Source organism: Urocitellus parryii, chromosome 3 (genome assembly GCF_045843805.1).
Source record: "Urocitellus parryii isolate mUroPar1 chromosome 3, mUroPar1.hap1, whole genome shotgun sequence".
In the NCBI taxonomy this organism is placed as follows: domain Eukaryota; kingdom Metazoa; phylum Chordata; class Mammalia; order Rodentia; family Sciuridae; genus Urocitellus; species Urocitellus parryii.
Window position 1 is genome coordinate 162401455 of NC_135533.1, and position 17905 is coordinate 162419359.

The 17905-nt window shown below is 47.4% G+C and overlaps 1 protein-coding gene across 5 annotated transcripts in view; it reads left to right on the forward strand.

The window, feature by feature from the left end:
* Magi1 (membrane associated guanylate kinase, WW and PDZ domain containing 1) overlaps positions 1 to 17905 on the forward strand; it is a 614610-nt gene that overhangs the window by 536655 nt on the left and 60050 nt on the right. For all 5 annotated transcript variants that reach the window (XM_077795606.1, XM_077795607.1, XM_077795604.1 and 2 more), the window contains exons 11-12: positions 5706 to 5888; positions 7129 to 7749. In XM_077795606.1, the coding sequence (XP_077651732.1) occupies positions 5706 to 5888; positions 7129 to 7749 (804 nt within the window). The remainder of the gene's footprint in view (positions 1 to 5705; positions 5889 to 7128; positions 7750 to 17905) is intronic.

Here is a 17905-nt window from a genome sequence, read left to right on the forward strand (position 1 = left end):
CTTTCTAAGTAGAGTTCTTCAACCACTTGTAATCCTCTAATAATAATTATGCCTTTTCAATGACCATTGAAATCCACTTTCTCATCCTCAGCACTATCGATTGACTTTTGGGGTTCGGTGATTCTTTGGATGGGGCCTTTCCTGTGCCTTCTGGAGGCTCAGCCGCATTCGAGTCGCCTGTCCATTAGACGTTAGGAGCCCACACCCCACCTCTTACCCCTCACCTTATGACAACCAAAAATGTCCCCAGACATTGCCAAATGCCCCCAGGGAACAAATCATCCTGGATTTGGAAATGGCTGAAATAGGACTATTAATATTTAATACCATGTCCAATAGGAGAAATTCAAAGCTCAGCCATAGATATTTTAAGATTCTGGTTAGCCTGTTTTGTTGTTGTTGTCATTGTCGTTTGGGTACTGGGGATTGAACCCAGGGGCCCTTAACCACTGAGCCCCATCCCCAGCCTTTTTGGATATTTTATTTAGAGACAGAGTTGCTTTGTGCCTAAGTGGCTGAGGCTGGCTTTGAACTCGAGATCCTCCTGCCTCAGCGGCTGGAAATATAGTCATGAGCCACCAGGCCTAGAGCATATTTGTTTTTGACTTAAGTTTTTTTTTTTTTTTTTTTTCTGGAAACATAAATCCTTTGGTATTATTATATTTTCTTATCCTGTTCTTGTTACCTCCGGGGTGTGTTTTGTGCCTAGACACATACGTATGCATTTTTTCACATCATGTCTGCAGGTCTTTCTTACTTTGATTCACAAAAAGTCTGCATTTCCTAGAGAGGGCCATTTCTGACAATCGGAAACTCCCAAACCTAGCCACTCTTGGACCTCATTCCTCTTCCATGCTAAGAAAGGTTCCTGGTGCTTTTTGTTATTGTTGTTGTTTCATTTCTTTCACAAATGAAAAACAGAGCGAATGTCATGTTTGATAGGGTTGGGGAATGTTTATGGTAAAGTAATATTAAAAATACTGTAAAACACCTCTTCACTTCTACACTTTTTTTAACAAGATATAATTGTTAGATAGGAAAAGATACGAAAAAATCTTTTCTCTTATTTTGATCCCTCATTATAATTTTTATCAAGAAACAAATGGTCTCTCTGCTCGCCACCTTGTCACGGGGGCAGGGTTAGTGTCACTGTGTGTAAAGTGCTGTGTCCTGGCCTGAGTGCGCTCCTTGATGGTGATAATGGCTTGGACAAAGGCAGAACACGATCTGTGACAGCGGATCCATCCCTGGTCAGCATGATAATGGCTTTCTCAGTCCTCTTGACTTATGAGTTCCTTCTTTGAGTCTTGTCCCCTCACCTCGCCATCTGCCAGAGTCTCCTCTAAGATCCTGAAGCCTGTCCCCACCTGGGGACTGCAGAGGGTCTGCGTAGGCTTTACCCTGTGCAGTTCCTTCCCTCCCAGTCTTTGTGAAACCCTGTGTGTTTTAGGTCTTTAATCAATTCCCCTCCGATATTCACCCCCAACAGCCTCTACGTCTCACTCAGGAGCACTCGACCACTGACCCCATCCCCAGCTCCATTTTATCTTTTATTTAGAGACAGGGTCTCACTGAGTTACTTAGGGCCTCACTAAGTTGCTGAGGCTGGCTTCGAACTCACGATCCTCCTGCCTCGGCCTCCTGAGCTGGGATCATAGGCGTGCGCCACTGAGTCCGGGTCCATGGCACTGGTTTTTTTTTTAATAGTAATTTCCCTGTTAGATTTTAAATCCCATGGAGGCACAAACTGTGTGGTATTTTTTTTTTCCTTTATTGCAGGATAATCCCAAATCAGGTAGACTCCTATGTACTACCTGCTGCAGTTATTATTGAGTGAAGCAGTGCACATATCCATTTATGTATCCACACATACCTATGATAGTCAGCTACCAAAGAATTGTCTTCAAGATGAAAGTCTTAACGGGTCAGGTTTTGGGTGCCAAATGCTTAGAGCGCCAACTAAGAACCCTGGTGATATTTTGCTGACTGTTCTTGTCAGATATCCGCGGCAGGAGAGTGCATTCTGACCTCTCACACATACATGGAGTCTACCTTCCCATTCTTGGGGCTGTTCATGCTGGGGAGTTGCACTGGTCCTGAATTCATATATGAGCATAGGAAAGCCATGACTGAGCCTCACCCCCAGCCCTTTTTATATTTTACTTAGAGACAGGGTCTTGCTGAATTACTTAGGGCCTCACTAAGTCGCTGAGGCTGGCTTTGAACTTGCAATCCTCCTGCTCAGCCTTCTGAACTGCTGGGATGACAGGTGTGCACCACCTGGCCCAGCTGGTTAAGCAGCTTGATGTGCCCTCTAGCATCTTGTGTCGTGCATGGTATCCAGTGTTCATGGAGCCAGCAGGAGGGAGCCCAGTTGCTAACTTGGTTAGCTGGTTTGGTATGAATTTTGTTAAGATCACTGTTCACTAGCCTCTCCTTTCTTCAAGCCCCAACTTCCAATCCCAGCAAGCGATTCTTTGAGAGATGCGCTCACAGGCAAGCTCCTCTGCTTCAGGCTTGAAGAGAGGTTTTTCCCTTTGTCTGTCCACGCTACTCACTCTACCACCAGCCACATAGTCACTCATTTTTTGAGTCCCTAAATGTTTTATTATGGGTTTTCCTTATGACTCTCACCTGTGGTAGGTACCTCTATTTGCATATGCCAAGCTCAGGCAGAATGGTGTAGTAACTTGCCCAAGAACAATAGCTTTTCTTTCTAATATCTTTTTACGTGGTGCTGAGGACGTGTGCTCAGCAAGCGCTCTACCACGGAGCCACGACCCCTCAGCCCAGCTTTTATTTTTTAATTCAGTTGAATTCATCAAATTAGAATTAAAAAATTGGGAGTTGGAACTTTTGAATCACCATCAAAAAATAAATTGAATGATAGCAAAGCTGGGTTTCCTCTGTCCCACTGGCGCACATTTCAGGGGTGCGGTCACTGAGTGGACTAGAGTCTGCCACATTGAATAATGAACATACAGAGTATTTTTATCACCGTAGGAAGTGCTATTCCTGGGGAATTCAAACCCTCAAGCCAAGAACAGTTCAGGCCTGGCAGTAAGACAATCCCTAAGGGTTATTGTGGCGTAGAATTTTTTGGGCCCAAACCCAGAAGATCCTGACTCAGTGAGTCTGGGTTTGGAACTAAAGTCATCACATCTTGATAAACCACCCGGGTGAGTTCCAGACACAGCCAGGTCTTAAAACTGCTGATAAATCAACAGAAGTTTGAATCTCAGAAAATTGTACCTTGGAGCTTCAGCCGAGAGCTTCAAGTTCCACTGCTTTGGAAAAAAAAAAAGTAATTTCTTTCCAAAATCTGCATTAACTAATGACCCACCGGAACATAAAACCATAATAAAATGTGCATGAGTGTGAAAACCTTCTGATCTTCCCTCTCTAGGTGGGAAAGGAAGTCAGTAGCGAACTCATGTCTCTATTAAGTTGAAACCATTATTAAGCACAAAATATGCTAATGATGGGCTTTTTAAAAATCTTGAGGGTGCAGTGGCTGAGGCAGGAGGATCTGGAGTTCAAAGCCAGCCTCAGCAAAAGTGAGGCCCTAAGCCACTCAGGGAGACCCTGTCTCTGAATAAAATACAAACTAGGGCTGGGGATGGGGCTCAGGGGTCCTGCCTCAGCCTTCCAGATGGGTGGGTTTCAGGCATGTGGCACTGTGTCTGGCTGAGCTCGCCTCTGTTTTCAGCCGTGGTTGGTTCAACTCCCAATAAGCCCTGGGACGGCTCTAGAGAGAGGAGTGAGCAGAACTCTGACTGGGGGCCATTTAAAAGAGCCTTCCTTTTTCTTTTTCTTAGGAGCCAGAAACTTTTATCATGTGCAATTAAAAATTGTATGCATGCCCAGAGACCTTTTAAGTCCTTTTAGTTACCGAGAACCAAAAATAACTCTCCTTCCTGGGTGCCAGGCTCCTCATGCCTGGGGGGTGTGAGACTTTGTCTTGCTTTTTTCCTTTTAATACCAGGGATTGAACCCGGGGTGCTCTGAGCCAAACCCCCAGCCCTGTTTACTTTTTATTCTGAGCCAGGTCCTCCCTATGTTGCAGAGGCTGGTCTCAAACCGGCGATCCTCCTGCCTCAGCCTCTTTAAATGGCTTGACCTTTGTTTTCTTTTTGGATAACATTTTTGACAGAAAAGAAATCAGGTGGATGAGGAAGCTGTGGCCAGGAGAAGTCATGGGAAATGAAATGAGGAGAGAGAAAAAAGGCTCAGGGAATGTGTCCACTGTTCGGAATAATGAGAGAAATTCCAGGGGTTTCTTAGAGAAATTTCTAATAAAGCCCCAAGGAAGACTTTTTCAATTTGTATGTAAAATGCTATTTGGGAATGTATCAGGAAAACTCACTATAACCTTAGGGAGTATGTTTGGGAGTTATTTTTTTTAAATAATTATTTTTTAGTTGTAGGTGGACACAGTATCTTTATTTCATTTTTATGTGGTGCTGAGGATGGAACCCAGTGCCTCCCACATGCTAGGTGAGCGCTCTACCACTGAGCCCCAGCCCCAGCCCTGCCTGGGAGCTATTTGTCCATTAATTTGTTTTAAGCAAGACAGCAGGGTTTGAAGCTCCTATGATCCTAGTGAGTAACTACTTTAGTTCAAGGTTTTACTTTAGCTTATGGCTTTAAGTATCCTAAGCTAAATGATTGAAGCTTTTCTTAAACAGTAAGCCTTTGCCATGGACATATATCGGCTATTTCACAAATTGTTAAAAGATGCGAATAAATAGCAAAAGTTAGTTGACTTTAGAATTCCATTCCTAGTAATGAGCTTTAATTTTCATTATTATTATTATTATTATTATTATTATTATTATTATTATTATCATCGGTGAGGGGAAGCATTCTTATCTGTCCATCTAGTTAAAAACTAAGGTTTCAAAACTAAGGTTTCATCCAGTTGGTCTTAAATGTAGAAGCCAAGCCCAACCCAGCACCTCAGAAGCCATGCTACAAAATAAAAAATAAAAGAAATTGGGCATGGTGGCACACGCCTGTAATCCCAGCAGCTCAGGAGGCTGAGGCAGGAGGATTACCAGTTCAAAGCCAGCCTCAGCAACTTAGGGAGGCCCTAAGCAATTAAAAATCCTGTCTTTAAATAATTTATTTAAAAAGTGCTGGGGATGTGGCTCAGTGATGAAGTTCAATACCGAGTACCATCAACCAATCAATTAACCAATCAATCAATCAATCAAAAGACACCAAAGGCTGACTGTTTTCTGTGGCAGCTTAGAACTACGAGAACTGAAGCTAAGGAAGGCTGTCACTTTGTGGGGACTGATCTTGTCCTCTCTTCTATCTTCTTTTGGGCCCTAAAGATGCCCCCCTCTGTGTACAATACCCACTTCCTACATGGGGCCTCAAACCACCTATTCCTGGAATCAGGAGAGGACCTCATTTTAATTTGTGCATTATAATCAGACCGAAGGGGACACACAGTGGCACAATCGTACATGCACATTACATAATTCGTTCCATTTCTTCCCCTCATACCAAGCAGAGCACTTTCTCAGGACCCCTTAGAGCCAAAGACCCAGCCTGCAAGCTTGGAGAGCCCACCCCTCCCCCACCCCTCCCCCACCCTCCCCCACCCCTCCCCCACCCTCCCCCACCCCTCTCTTCACTGACTGAGTCCACTTCCTGCTCACAGTGACTTTCCTTGTGCCTTTCTTGTTGGTACCCAGGCAAACCCTTTTTTACACGAAACCCTTCTGAGTTGAAAGGCAAGTTCATCCACACGAAGCTTCGGAAAAGCAGTCGCGGCTTCGGCTTCACGGTAGTTGGCGGGGACGAACCCGACGAGTTCCTCCAGATCAAGAGCTTGGTCCTGGACGGTCCTGCCGCCCTGGATGGCAAGATGGAAACAGGTAAGGTCCCCAGGGCCCCTGCACGTGCTGTGAAGGGAGACTCCACCCAAGCCTGAGTTGGCTGTCACCAAAGGACTCGTGGTTCATAAATGCCCTCTGCATACCTTGGGGTGGGCTGGAGCCCTCCATCACCAAAATTCAGCCCTTGGTGCACATCAAATCCTCTGAAGCCATTTTAATTTGGGGGAGCTGTTAGGGTGCTATTGAATACAGTGATCCAGCAATTTACTAAAAATGTGGAGCCACTTGGAGAAATGGGTGCTAAACTTGGATCTCTCCACAATGAGAATTTCTATAGAGAAGAAAGCACCCGTATTTTCTTAATGATGATAATCTTCCCATTAGCAAGCAAGGCAGTAGGTGCAACAAGAGAAGCAAAGAGCTGGCATTACGGTGGCCCATGCCTGTCATCCCAGTGGCTTGGGAGGCTGAGGCAGGAGGATCACGAGTTCAAAGCCAACCTCAGTAAAAGCGAGGCTCTAAACAACTCAGGGAGACCCTGTCTCTAAATAAAATATAAAAAAGGGCTGGGGATGGGGCTCAGTGGTCGAGTGCCCCTGAGTTCAATCCTCAGTACAAAAAAAAAAAAAAAGATGGAAGCTTTCTTTTTATGCTTCACGGTATCAGTCCCAAGTCCAAGTTCAGGTTCAGTTTTGTGTTCAGTGGGGGTGTAAAGGAGGCAGAATTTTGCATCTGGTCTCTACCAGCTTTTGCCTGGGCCTGGGAATATTATAAGAATGGGAAGGTAAGGTTGGCTTCACAGGGTTGATGTGTCCGGATTCCTCTGGTTTGATTTCCTGTTCGTGATGGGAATGTTAATGAAGTAAGAATGTCACTTCTAGGAAGGGACAGCTTCCATGTAAAATTTCACCTCCTTTGCATATCTAATTTTGGGGGGTACCAGGGATTGAACTCCAGGGGCACTCAACCACTGAGCCACATCCCCAGCCCTCTTTTGTATTTTATTTAGAGACAGGGTCTCCCTGAGTTGCTTAGCGCCTCGCTAAGTGGCTGAGGCTGGCTTTGAACTCGAGATCCTCCTGCCTCAGCCTCCTGAGCCGCTGGGATGACGGGCATGTGCCACCTCGACTGCCTCATTTTTTAAAGTGTCTTTTTGCTCAAAATAATCCGTGCACCAAAGGGGCATGATGTGGGGTGGTGGGTTCTGGACATCAGTGGGAGAGTTTAATATCTACCTGCTTCTTGACTCCTCCCCCCCAAACTCTGTGACCTTTTCCAGGTGATGTCATTGTCAGCGTGAACGACACCTGTGTCCTGGGACACACGCACGCGCAAGTTGTGAAAATCTTCCAGTCTATCCCCATTGGTGCCAGCGTGGACCTTGAACTCTGCCGAGGTTACCCATTGCCTTTTGACCCAGATGACCCCAACACCAGTTTAGTGACCTCGGTGGCTATTTTGGACAAAGAGCCCATTATCGTGAACGGACAGGAGACCTACGATTCCCCAGCGAGCCACAGCAGTAAAACAGGCAAAGCCAGCAGCATGAGGGACGCCAGGCCCAGCAGCCCCGCGGACGTGACCTCCACCGGCTCCCACGGGTACCCCAACGACACCGTGTCCTTGGCCTCGTCCATCGCCACGCAGCCGGAGCTCATCACCGTGCACATAGTCAAGGGGCCCATGGGCTTCGGGTTCACTATCGCCGACAGCCCGGGCGGCGGGGGCCAGAGAGTGAAGCAGATCGTGGACAGTCTGAGGTGCCGGGGCTTGAAAGAAGGGGACCTCATCGTGGAGGTCAATAAGAAGAACGTGCAGGCCTTGAGTCACAACCAGGTGGTGGACATGCTCATCGAGTGTCCCAAGGGAAGCGAGGTCACCCTGTTGGTGCAGCGAGGAGGTACGTGGTTCTGCTCTGTGACTCTGAGATGCATGGCTTAGTGTCCTTACTGGTCTCCGGGTGACTGGTCGGTTCTTTTAAGTGGTCATTGAAGATTTTCTGTTCTTTCTTTCTTTTTATTTTTTCTTTTGGCGACACTGGGATTGGAACTCAGGGCCTTGTGCATGCTAAGCAAGTGCTCTACTGAAGAGCTACCTCTCCAGCCCAGCTCATGGTCATTATTACTTAAACCTTTGATTGCTTCCCATTAAGCTTATGGCTTAGACATCTTGTGGTGCAGTCGGAGTGATACTTGAAAACATGAATCAGAATGCGTCCTTTAAGAACCACTAGGAGTTCGAAACCTTTGAACTGCTTGCTGTACAGGCTTCGAAATGTGGGTTCCGGACATGCCTCCGACCTCCTTTCACATTCCTTCTTGTCACTTTGCTTCAGACATATTTGACTTCCTTCTGAAGTGACCTTCATGGGTTAGGCTCTTTTCTACCCCAGGGCCTTTGCACATCCTGTTCTCTCTGCCCGGGATGTCCTTTCCCAGCCCTTTGCTCATTTGCATTCCTGAGAAAAGGCTTCTTGAATCACTTTATCTAAATTTGCTCCTTGATGCTTCCAAAACTCAGTTCCTAGAACCTTGACAAACCATGTTATTATTGCAAGGCATTATTATATATATATATATATATTTTTTTTTTTCTTTGTCTTTCTTTTCACTAGAACATAAGGTCCATGCAGCCAGGACCCATGCGTACATGCTGATACATGTTATCCCTGGCATTTAACACCCTTTTAGGTGTTCACAGATGAATGAACGAAGATGTGCTCATTTGCAAGTGGTAGAACAGCCCCGGCCAAGGATATTCAAAATGTGCCTCAGCCTACTGCTGTGCAGGTGGTTGCAGATCTAGAGAGCTGGGATATTCTAAGTCTTGAGACATGAGAAAGGGTCCTGTGTCTCCCTGCCTGGGCGCCCCACCCCCGCCCCACCAGCACTCACCCTGGGAAACAGTCTGCAGAACTTTGAAAGGCCTTGCTTCTGGGGTGCGGGTCATCGGGTGGCCACACCTGCTCTTTGCCCACAGTGGGGTCCACTGTCAGCGGCTCCTGACCTTTGCCAGCCTGATTCGTTTCCTGCACGGTGTGCTCAGGTCCTCTGGAAAGAGATCGACATCCAGGTTTTATTTACTGTTGGTTCCATGCTCTCAGGAAGCTGCGTCTTTTGTGACAAAGATGATTGGGGTCATTGGAAGGAAATTGAAAACACAGAGCGACTGTCGAGGTGAATCAAAATGCTCCATCGGCCCTTCTTGAGCAGATAGAAAGAACCATTGTGCAGATTTTATTTAAAAAGAAAAAAAAAATGTTCCAGTCCAATTCCGAAGACTCTTCTCGTATCTAGACCACTTGATTCTCGGGTAATTGGTTCTTAAACCGTGACCACGACGTCGCAGGAAATAACTAGAGCGTAAGGATGATTTGGGTAATGGCGGTCTGGGCTGATGTGTGGCTCTTGTGCCCCAGTCAGTGATTGACAGGGGGCTTTCCCGCTTCCCCGTGCCTCGGATCTGATCTTGGTGACTTCCCTGGGACTTGGGAAGGTGCGAGCCCACCGTGGGAGAAGTAGTCCCCCCTCTTCCTGTGGGTCAGCCTTGTGTTGTGCTTCCTTGGCTCTGAATAACACTGACTCTGCACACTTATCCCTTTCTGTGTCCAACAACCTGGAAACTCTTTTTTTAAAATTTTTTTTCTGGTATCACAGATGGAACCCAGGGTGCTTAACCATGGAGCCCCATCCCCAGCCCTTTCCATCTTTTACTTAGAGACAGGGTCTCCCTGAGTGGCTTAGGGCTTTGCCAAGTTTCTGAGGCTGGCTTTGAACTCACGATCCTCCTGCCTCAGCCTCCTGAGCTGCTGGGATGACAGGCATGGGCCACTGGGCCTGGCTAAAAACTCTGAAATGGTTCTCAGCAGAGCCTGCACGTCTCTGATCCAGCCAGCACCTGACAGTGACGAACCACCCTCCTCTCCTATCTAACAGTTACTGGAACTTGACCATAAAGAGTCTGTCTAAAGCAGCAAACAACCCATAAAAGAAACAGGCTCCTTGATCCCAAAGACGTCTGGGTTCTCTCGTCCTTCCTTCCTGGGTCCTTCTCTCTGTTGGTGCTGTCACATCTTATCACCTTCATATGGAAAGGTCCAGAAGATATGGCCTCATTAGTCAGCAGCTACATGGTTTGTTCCAGAACCCGGGCAATTGAAAATCAGTGTCACATCAGCAGTCTTTAAAATATGCCATATGCCTTCTGTGTGATTTATGGATGGGACAGAAAGTTTGCACATCTGCGGTTGGCAGGCTCCTGCTAGCTACTATTAATCTTTGCAGAAAGCATATAAATATGTTTGTTTCTGCCACGCGTTGGTTATTTGAATCAGGGCTGATGTTTAATCATCCCTCCTGTAGGGTGTGTGGGGGGAGAGGGGTGTAATGAGAAGATTGGATGAAAGAACGAGACAGGGGCTTGGTTAAATGAGAAAGTGAGTGGCCATGGCACCAGAGCCTCTAATGAATCTCGTTCCTGTTGTAAGTGCTGGTGAGCAGACTGATAGGCTCATTAAATCCGCACCATCCATGGATCTCAGAGATGCGCATGGCAATTGCCAGTCTTCTGATGCTTTATAAAATGAATCTTTTCTACTCTGGGGCTGTGTTTGCAGCATCCATTTTAATTCTTAATCCTTGACCTCACTCTGGAGGTTTCATTGTTATCATTTGCCAGTTGAGATGGTACACGCCTGGGATCTCAGCGCCTTGGGAGGCTGAGGCAGGAGGATGGGGAGTTCAAAGCCAGCCTCAGCAATGGTGAGACCCTAAGCAACTCAGTGAGACCCTGTCTCTAAAAAAATACAAAAACAGGGCTGAGGATGTGGCTACCAAAAAAAAAAAAAAAAGATCTGGTGCATTTCACTTCCTAGCACTTTTAGTCTGTTTCCCTTAGTGTGGAAACCAGGCAGAGGCTGAAACATCTGTCTGAAGTCAGTTTCCTGGGTCCTACCTGGGGGTGGGGGCTGGGGTTGTTCACCCACACACCCGGGTAGCAGGGACCATCATGTGTGTTCACACATCCCTCCATGAACACCTCCCTGCCCTGGGCCAGCACAAAGGGCAGCCCTTCCCACTGTGCCTGACTTCTGGTTTCCCAGTGTCTTCTCCGTGTGCCGAACAATCAGGAGACTCTTTTTCTTTTTCTCTCTCTTTCTTTCTTTCTTTCTTTCTTTCTTTCTTTCTTTCTTTCTTTCTTTCTTTCTTTCTTTCTCCCTCTTTCTCTCTCTCTCTCTCTCTTTCTTTTCTTTCTTTTTGTACCAGAGATTAAAGGGGTGCTTAACTACTGAGCCACATCCCCAGCCCTTTTTTATATTTTATTCAGAGTTGCTTAGGGCCTTGCTAAGTTGCTGAGGCTGGCTTTGAACTCGCGATCCTCCTGCCTCAGCCTCCCAAACTGCTGGAATTACAAGCATGCACCCTGTACCTGGCTTTGTGTGTGTGTGTGTGCGCGCGTGCGCTGGGGATTGAACCCAGGACCCTGTGCACACAAGGCAAGCACTTTACCAACTGAGCTATATCCTGAGCCATGCCTGGTTTATTTCTATTTTTTTAAATATATCATTTGCATTCAGAAGTCCAGTGACCTGACGCCAGGAGTCTAGGGGCTTCTTGGAGGTGTTGGAAAATCATGCTAGAATATAATCACTTAATAGTGCTTTTTAAACTTAATTTACAAAAGACATGAGACCTATCCCATAAATGTTCTTCTCTGTTTTCTAAGAGGTTCTATTCCAGGTAATCAGCCTAGGTACCTTTCCCCCCTGATTTAAATTCGGGGCAGATTCAGCTAGACCTGTTAGTAGCCGTGACTCTCCTTGGGGAGCAGTTTGGGGTTGAGTGAGAATACTTCTAGAGGATTTGGGGGGCTGTGGTTGGAGCTCAGTGGTAGGGCACTTGCCTAGCAGGTGTGAGGCACTGGGTTCAATCCTTGGCACCACATAAAAGTGAGTAAAATGAAGGTATTGTGTCCATCTACAACTAAAAACTGTATATTTTTAATAAAGAGAAGACTTGGGGAGAATACTTTGTGAAAATGGAGAAAATATGCTTTGCCTTTTGGAGAAAGTTCATCTCAAAAACTCATCTAAACTGGGGTGTCGGGAGCCCTCCATAAGTCCCACTCTGCCTTAATCTGCTCAAGGAATTTGGCAGGTCACTTAAGCAGGTTACTCTTCACCCCCTGACATTCCTTTCTTTATTCAAAAAATGGATCTTTTACCCTAGAGAAACTCTCAGGATGCCCCTGTTGGCTCTTATGTTATGCCAATTATGATTTTATTGTTGTCTAGAGGAAAGACCACAAGATTCTGGGGCCAGCGAATGTAAGTTTGAAGCATGGTCTCTTCCTTTTCTTGCAGTGTGACTTTAGGCAGGTCACTTCACTTCTCTGAGCTCAGTTCACCATCAGGAAGAACATGAATAATAATGCAGGCCTTGCCTGTGTGGGATGTAGATTAAAAGAGGTAGCATGTGTGCCAGTTCCTGACATAGAGGTGTTGGTATCACATGGTCAGTCGATGGTGTATTATGAATATGGCCTAATGGCAGAAGCACTGGGAACTAGTAACTTGGTATTTTAGAAAGGCAAGCGTAGCCCTGAACTATAGAATCACAATGTGTGGTGTTGTGGCATCCATATTTTGTTTTAGAATCTCCCCTGTTGATTCTGATGTGCATCCAGGGCTGCAGATCATGCTAGGGTCCTGCCCTCATGGTTCTGTCTAGTTTGGGTCTATCACATGTACCTTGAGGGAAAGCTGGAAAGTCAGGAGGCTGAGGCAGGAGGATCGGGAGTTCAAAGCCAGCCTCAGTCACTTAGTGAGGCCCTAAGCAACTCAGGGAGACCCTGTCTCTAAATAAAATACAAAATAGGGCTGGGGATGGGGCTCCGTGGGCGAGTGCCCCTGGGCTCAGTCCCTAGTACTAAAGAGAAAGTTCTATAAGCAGCAGATTTCTCAGTCTTGGAGGCCCGTTTCAGCTCCTGGCTGCTCCGTGTTTCTGCTAGCGAGGTTGGAAGGGAGGACTCGATTCTCGAGATGCTCACTTGGACGCGGTCGCCCCTGCCTTCTGCTGGCCACAGAAGTAATGGAAGCCATGTTTTGCATTCCACTTTCTGCAGACCAGGTGGTGAATGTCTGGTCACCACGTCCTGGTAGGGGCTGATTCTAAGGTGTTAAGAGTCCCTGGAGGGCAGGACCACGTGCAGCTTCTCCTCACCCCCTCCAGGCACCTCATAAGGCCTCAGGAAATATGACCTGAAGACATTAAACTTGGTCCCCGAGTCACAGTGGAAAACCCATCATCCGGCTTTATGGTCACACTTCTGAGGCTCTAGAAGAACAAGGATGGGTGGCAAAAGGCAGAACTTAGATAGGAACGTGGTGCCAGTGGTCACAATGTCCCTGCTGTGGGTCCCTGAGCAGTGACGGTGTGCCAGGCTCCCTTCTGTGTTTCCACTTGCATATGTTATCAGCAAAACTCACCAGCACCCCATTGTGTAAGCCCATTGGCATTGCCTGAGGGCTTTTTTTTTTTAAAAAAAAAAAAACCTGTCATTGAACCCAGGGATGCTTAACCACTGAGCCATACCCCCAGCCCTTTTTAATATTTTTATTTAGACACAGGGTCTCGCTAAGTTGCTTGGGTCCTTGCTAAATTGCTGAGGCTGGCCTCGAACTTTTGATCCTCCTGCCTCAGCCTCCTGAGCCGCTGGGATGACAGGCATGCACCACCGTGCCCGGCTGCCTGAGGGATTCTGAGTAGAATCTTATGTGAAATGAAGGCAATGGTTTAGTGAGGATCCTGAGACCCAGAGACTCAGTGATTTTCCAAAATTACCCTCTTGGTTAGTGGCCAGCCTAGAATTTGAACCCAGGAATTTTGGCTCTGGAGACCGTGTTAGTTAACCACTGTGCAAAACAGCCTCTTGATTGCAAATGCCTCAGGTAGCATTGCTGTGGAGGAGTTATGCACAACTTTATGCATACATGAAGAATGAATACGGTCTGAAGTCCACGGGCAAGTTGATGCCAATGAATTCTCATCAAAACTTCTTGATGATATTTAGTTCATGAAATCACCGTGGATCCAGACAGGAAAAGCAATATTTAATCTCCTCCTTTGAGCACACCACTAGCATTGGCTCTCGTGTGTTCATGGCGTTCCTTCTGAAATGATGCAGAACCATCATAATTAGAACCACAGTGAGGTACTGGCCTCTTCTCCTTACCTTCTGTCCAGGACTGGAGAATAAATTACAAATTGCACCACTTAAGTGTCTGACGGCCAGAATGTCTCACAAGGAGCTAGAAAGGGGATGGGGGTTGCTTATAGAGGGATGTCTTGATAATGTCCTTTCCTGTAGGTTCCCATTAGCAAATACCTTCTCAAGATACCCAGCCTAGCTGGGCACAGTGGCCCACACCTGTAATCCTGGAGGCTCAGGAGGCTGAAGCAGGAGGATCATGAGTTCAAGGCCAGCCTCAGCAACTTAGTGAGGCCCTAAGCAACTCAGTGAGACCCTGTCTCTAAATAAAATATAAAAAGGTCTGGGGATGGGGCTCAGTGGTTGATTGCCCTTGAGTTCAATCCTTGGTGGACAGGAAGGAAGGAAGGAAGGAAGGAAGGAAAGTGTAAGAAAAGTGTAAGAACCAGGCAGGTCCCCACTTTCTCAGACCTGCTAGAGTCTCCTCAGGGGGATTATAAGACCTCCCTTGGCAGGCAAGCCTCTCGGCTTCTCACACTGGATTGATACTTACGTATTTTAATTTAAATTACTGTATTAAAGTCCCTTTCATCCCAAACCTTGAAAACACAAGAAAAGCTCAACTACAAATTTTAACTATCAAGTATCCTGCCACCAAAGCTGTCACCATCAGGCCATTCGTCAGAACTCTGATCAGAGAGGAAGACATTGAAGTCTCCCTGGTGTGCTCACCAACTTCTGCTTCCCCAGGTCTCTTAGATCTTCTAACACTTTTGGAAGTATTCCCCCCCCCCCCCGCAGGGTAGAGGGTACCAGGGATTGAGCCCAAGACATTTAACCACTGAGCCACACCACCCAGCCCCTTTTTTTAAAAATGTTTTTATTTGGAGACAGGGTCTTCCTGGGTTGCTTATAGTCTCCATAAGTTGCTGAGACTGGCCTCAAGCCTGCGATCCTCCTGCCTCAGCCTCCCAAGCTGCTGGGATGACAGGGGTAGGGTGTGCCACTCTGCCCAGCTTACTTTTGGAAGTTGAATCCTCATGGAAGATCCAGTAGGCTGCCTGTCCACTTCCTAAGCTGGGAGAAGTTGTTCAAGTTAATTTAGCAAACTTTTAGGACTTGCATGTTGCTAAACAGGACGGGATTCGTATTTGCTGTTGCCTTCTGGCCTTTATTTAGGAGTGTAGCTTTACGTTGTTATTTTGGTTTATGGCCATGGTTTAAAGTTATCAAGGGTTTCACTTGAGAATTCTTGGTAGAACAAATCATTTTTACATTCGAGATGACCTATAGGAAGAGATGAGATAAATACAAGCAAATGTTCCAATTTTGGATCTTTTATTATGTAGCATAAAAGAATGACTCCCTCACTTCCACATGTTAGAGAAACCCGATTTCTTTAGTTATTTTGGGTCTTAGTTTTTAAATCTAAGCCCCTTCATTTACCTGTTCTCTCTCCTGCCATTGGTTTTTGTTTTTTTTTTTTTTTGACTGGGGATTGAACCCCGGAGTGTTTCACCACTAAGCCACATCCTCAGCCAGTTTTTACTTTTTATTTTGAAAAAGGGTCTCATTCAAGGACCGAAGCTGGCCTCAAACCTGAGATCCTCCTGCTTCTGCCTCCCTAGTCTTTGCTGGAATTTTCATAGGTGTGCGCCCCCAGGCCTGGCTGTTCTAACATTTATAACAGAGTTTCAGACGTGATTGGATGGTGTGAGTCTTACGCCTTCATATTCCTACTGCATAGTGATCGCCACACCTGGAAACCCATGCTTTCTTCCCTGCAAGGCAGCATCTCCTCCTCAAAGGTGGACATTAGCACCGAGTGACTCCTGGATGCGCATGGTCCTAAAGGCCTGTGCGATTTGCGATCCTTGTTAAGGAGCAACACCCCTCGCCTTTGTGGAAGAGCGGTGCAGTCCCATCAGCTTGGCTTGCAGGCTGTGGGATTGTCATTCTGTGCTTCTACCCACAGGATGGAACTTGAATGTAAAGAAGTCACTTGGTTATCCCTTTCCGGGGGACAAATTCAATCACACCGTGTGCCAGGCATTGTCTGGGCACTGGAATTAGAGCAACACGCTCTGCAATGAGAGCAGACCTGCTCCTGAGCTCAGGGAACTTTTATTCTAGGGGAAGGGGAGAGAGGGCAGAATGCACTGGTGAACAAGAACATGTCAGCCAGTGTTAGGGTTGGCTGTGAGGTGTCCCCCTAAAGCTCACGTGTGAGACGGTGCAGGAAGGTCCAGAGGAGACATGACTGGGTGGTGAGAGCCTTAACCCAACCAGTGAATGAGTCTCTGATGGGATTAACTGGGTGGTGGCTGGAGGAGGTGGGTGTGGCTGGAGGAGGGGGCATTGGGGGCGTGGCTTTGGGGTCTCTATTTGTCTCTGGAGAGTGGAGTCTCTCTCTGCTTCCTGGTCACCATGTGAGCTGCTTCCCTCCACCCCACTCTTCCTCCATGATGTCCTGCCTCCCCTCGAGCCCCGAGGGATGGAACTGGCTGTCTTTGGACCCAGATCTCGGAAACTGTGAGCTCCCAATGAGCTCTTCCTCCTCTGCAGTTATTTGTTCTTGTTGGGAGTTTCAGTCACAGCAGTGAAAATACTGAGTAAAAGAGCCAGAGGAAGGTGCGGGTGGCAGGTCAAGCCAGGGAGTGAGTAGGAGTCAGGGGAGCAGGGAGCTCCTCCAGATAAGGTGGCAGGAGTGAGCCAGCAGCCACAGGGGAGGGGACAGTGGGGGGGAGAGAGAAGGAAAGGGAGTGATGGCAGAGACAGGTGAGCAGGGGGGACAGTGGCCTAGGGCAGAGATGGGAGACCAGGATCAGGACTTGGAATTTCATTTTCAGTGTGGTGTCCTCATGCGCCAGGGAGGGACAAGCGCTGGCTGATGCTTTTAGCTCGTCCCTCGGGCATACGTGGAGGAACATGCTGTGGGTGAGCAGGAAGAGGGAGACCTATTAGGGTTGCTGCTGAGGGTCAAGCAAGGGTGTTGGCAGCTGGGACTAGGGTGTCACCAGAGCAGTGGGGAACTGGGGATGGGATAAGAGAGTGACAGGACCGCTAAACAGGGGGTGGCACATTCCTTCTGTGAAAGCCAGATGGGAGATACTTTGGGCTTTGGGGGCCGTGCAGTCTGTTTCCCCACTGCTCTGTTCTTTCCTCGTATCAGATGAGATGAGGGCCCATGGGGGGCCTGTGTTCCAGGTGCCATGGGGCCCACACCTGTGATCCCAGCAGCTCGGGAGGCTGAGGCAGGAGGATCCCAAGTTCAAAGCCAGCCTCAGCAACTTATCGAGGCCCTCAGCAACTCAGTGAGACCCTGTCTCTAAATAAAATATAAAAAGGGCTGGGGATGGGGCTCCGTGGTTAAGTGCCCCTGGGTTCCATCCCTTGGTACAAAAGAAAAAGAAGAGAAGGATAAAATAGACCAATGACTTTGTCCTGGGCGGTGTTCATGGCCAGGATCTGGGTATTGGAGGAGGGCTGGGTCAGGCTAATGCTGTGTAATCAAGGTTCTTTTGTAGACACGTTAACTGCAAAGTGCCCAATTCACCCAAGTGAAGCAGAGATGTAGGCGGTGTCTGTCTGAGGTGAGGGCAGAGAAATATACATCGATGGGCCATTATTCCGTCAATGAACGTTCTACCAACTGCACTATGACTCATCCCTAGGTTGTGAGTGTGTTGAGCTCCAGTGGGTATGTGGGGTTTTTTAATATATTTTTTAATCACAGTTGGACACGATATCTTCATTTTGTTTTTACGTGGTGCTGAGGATGGAGCCCAGGGCCCCGCACGGGCTAGGCGAGCGCTCTACCGCTGAGCCACGGCCCCAGCCCCTGGTGG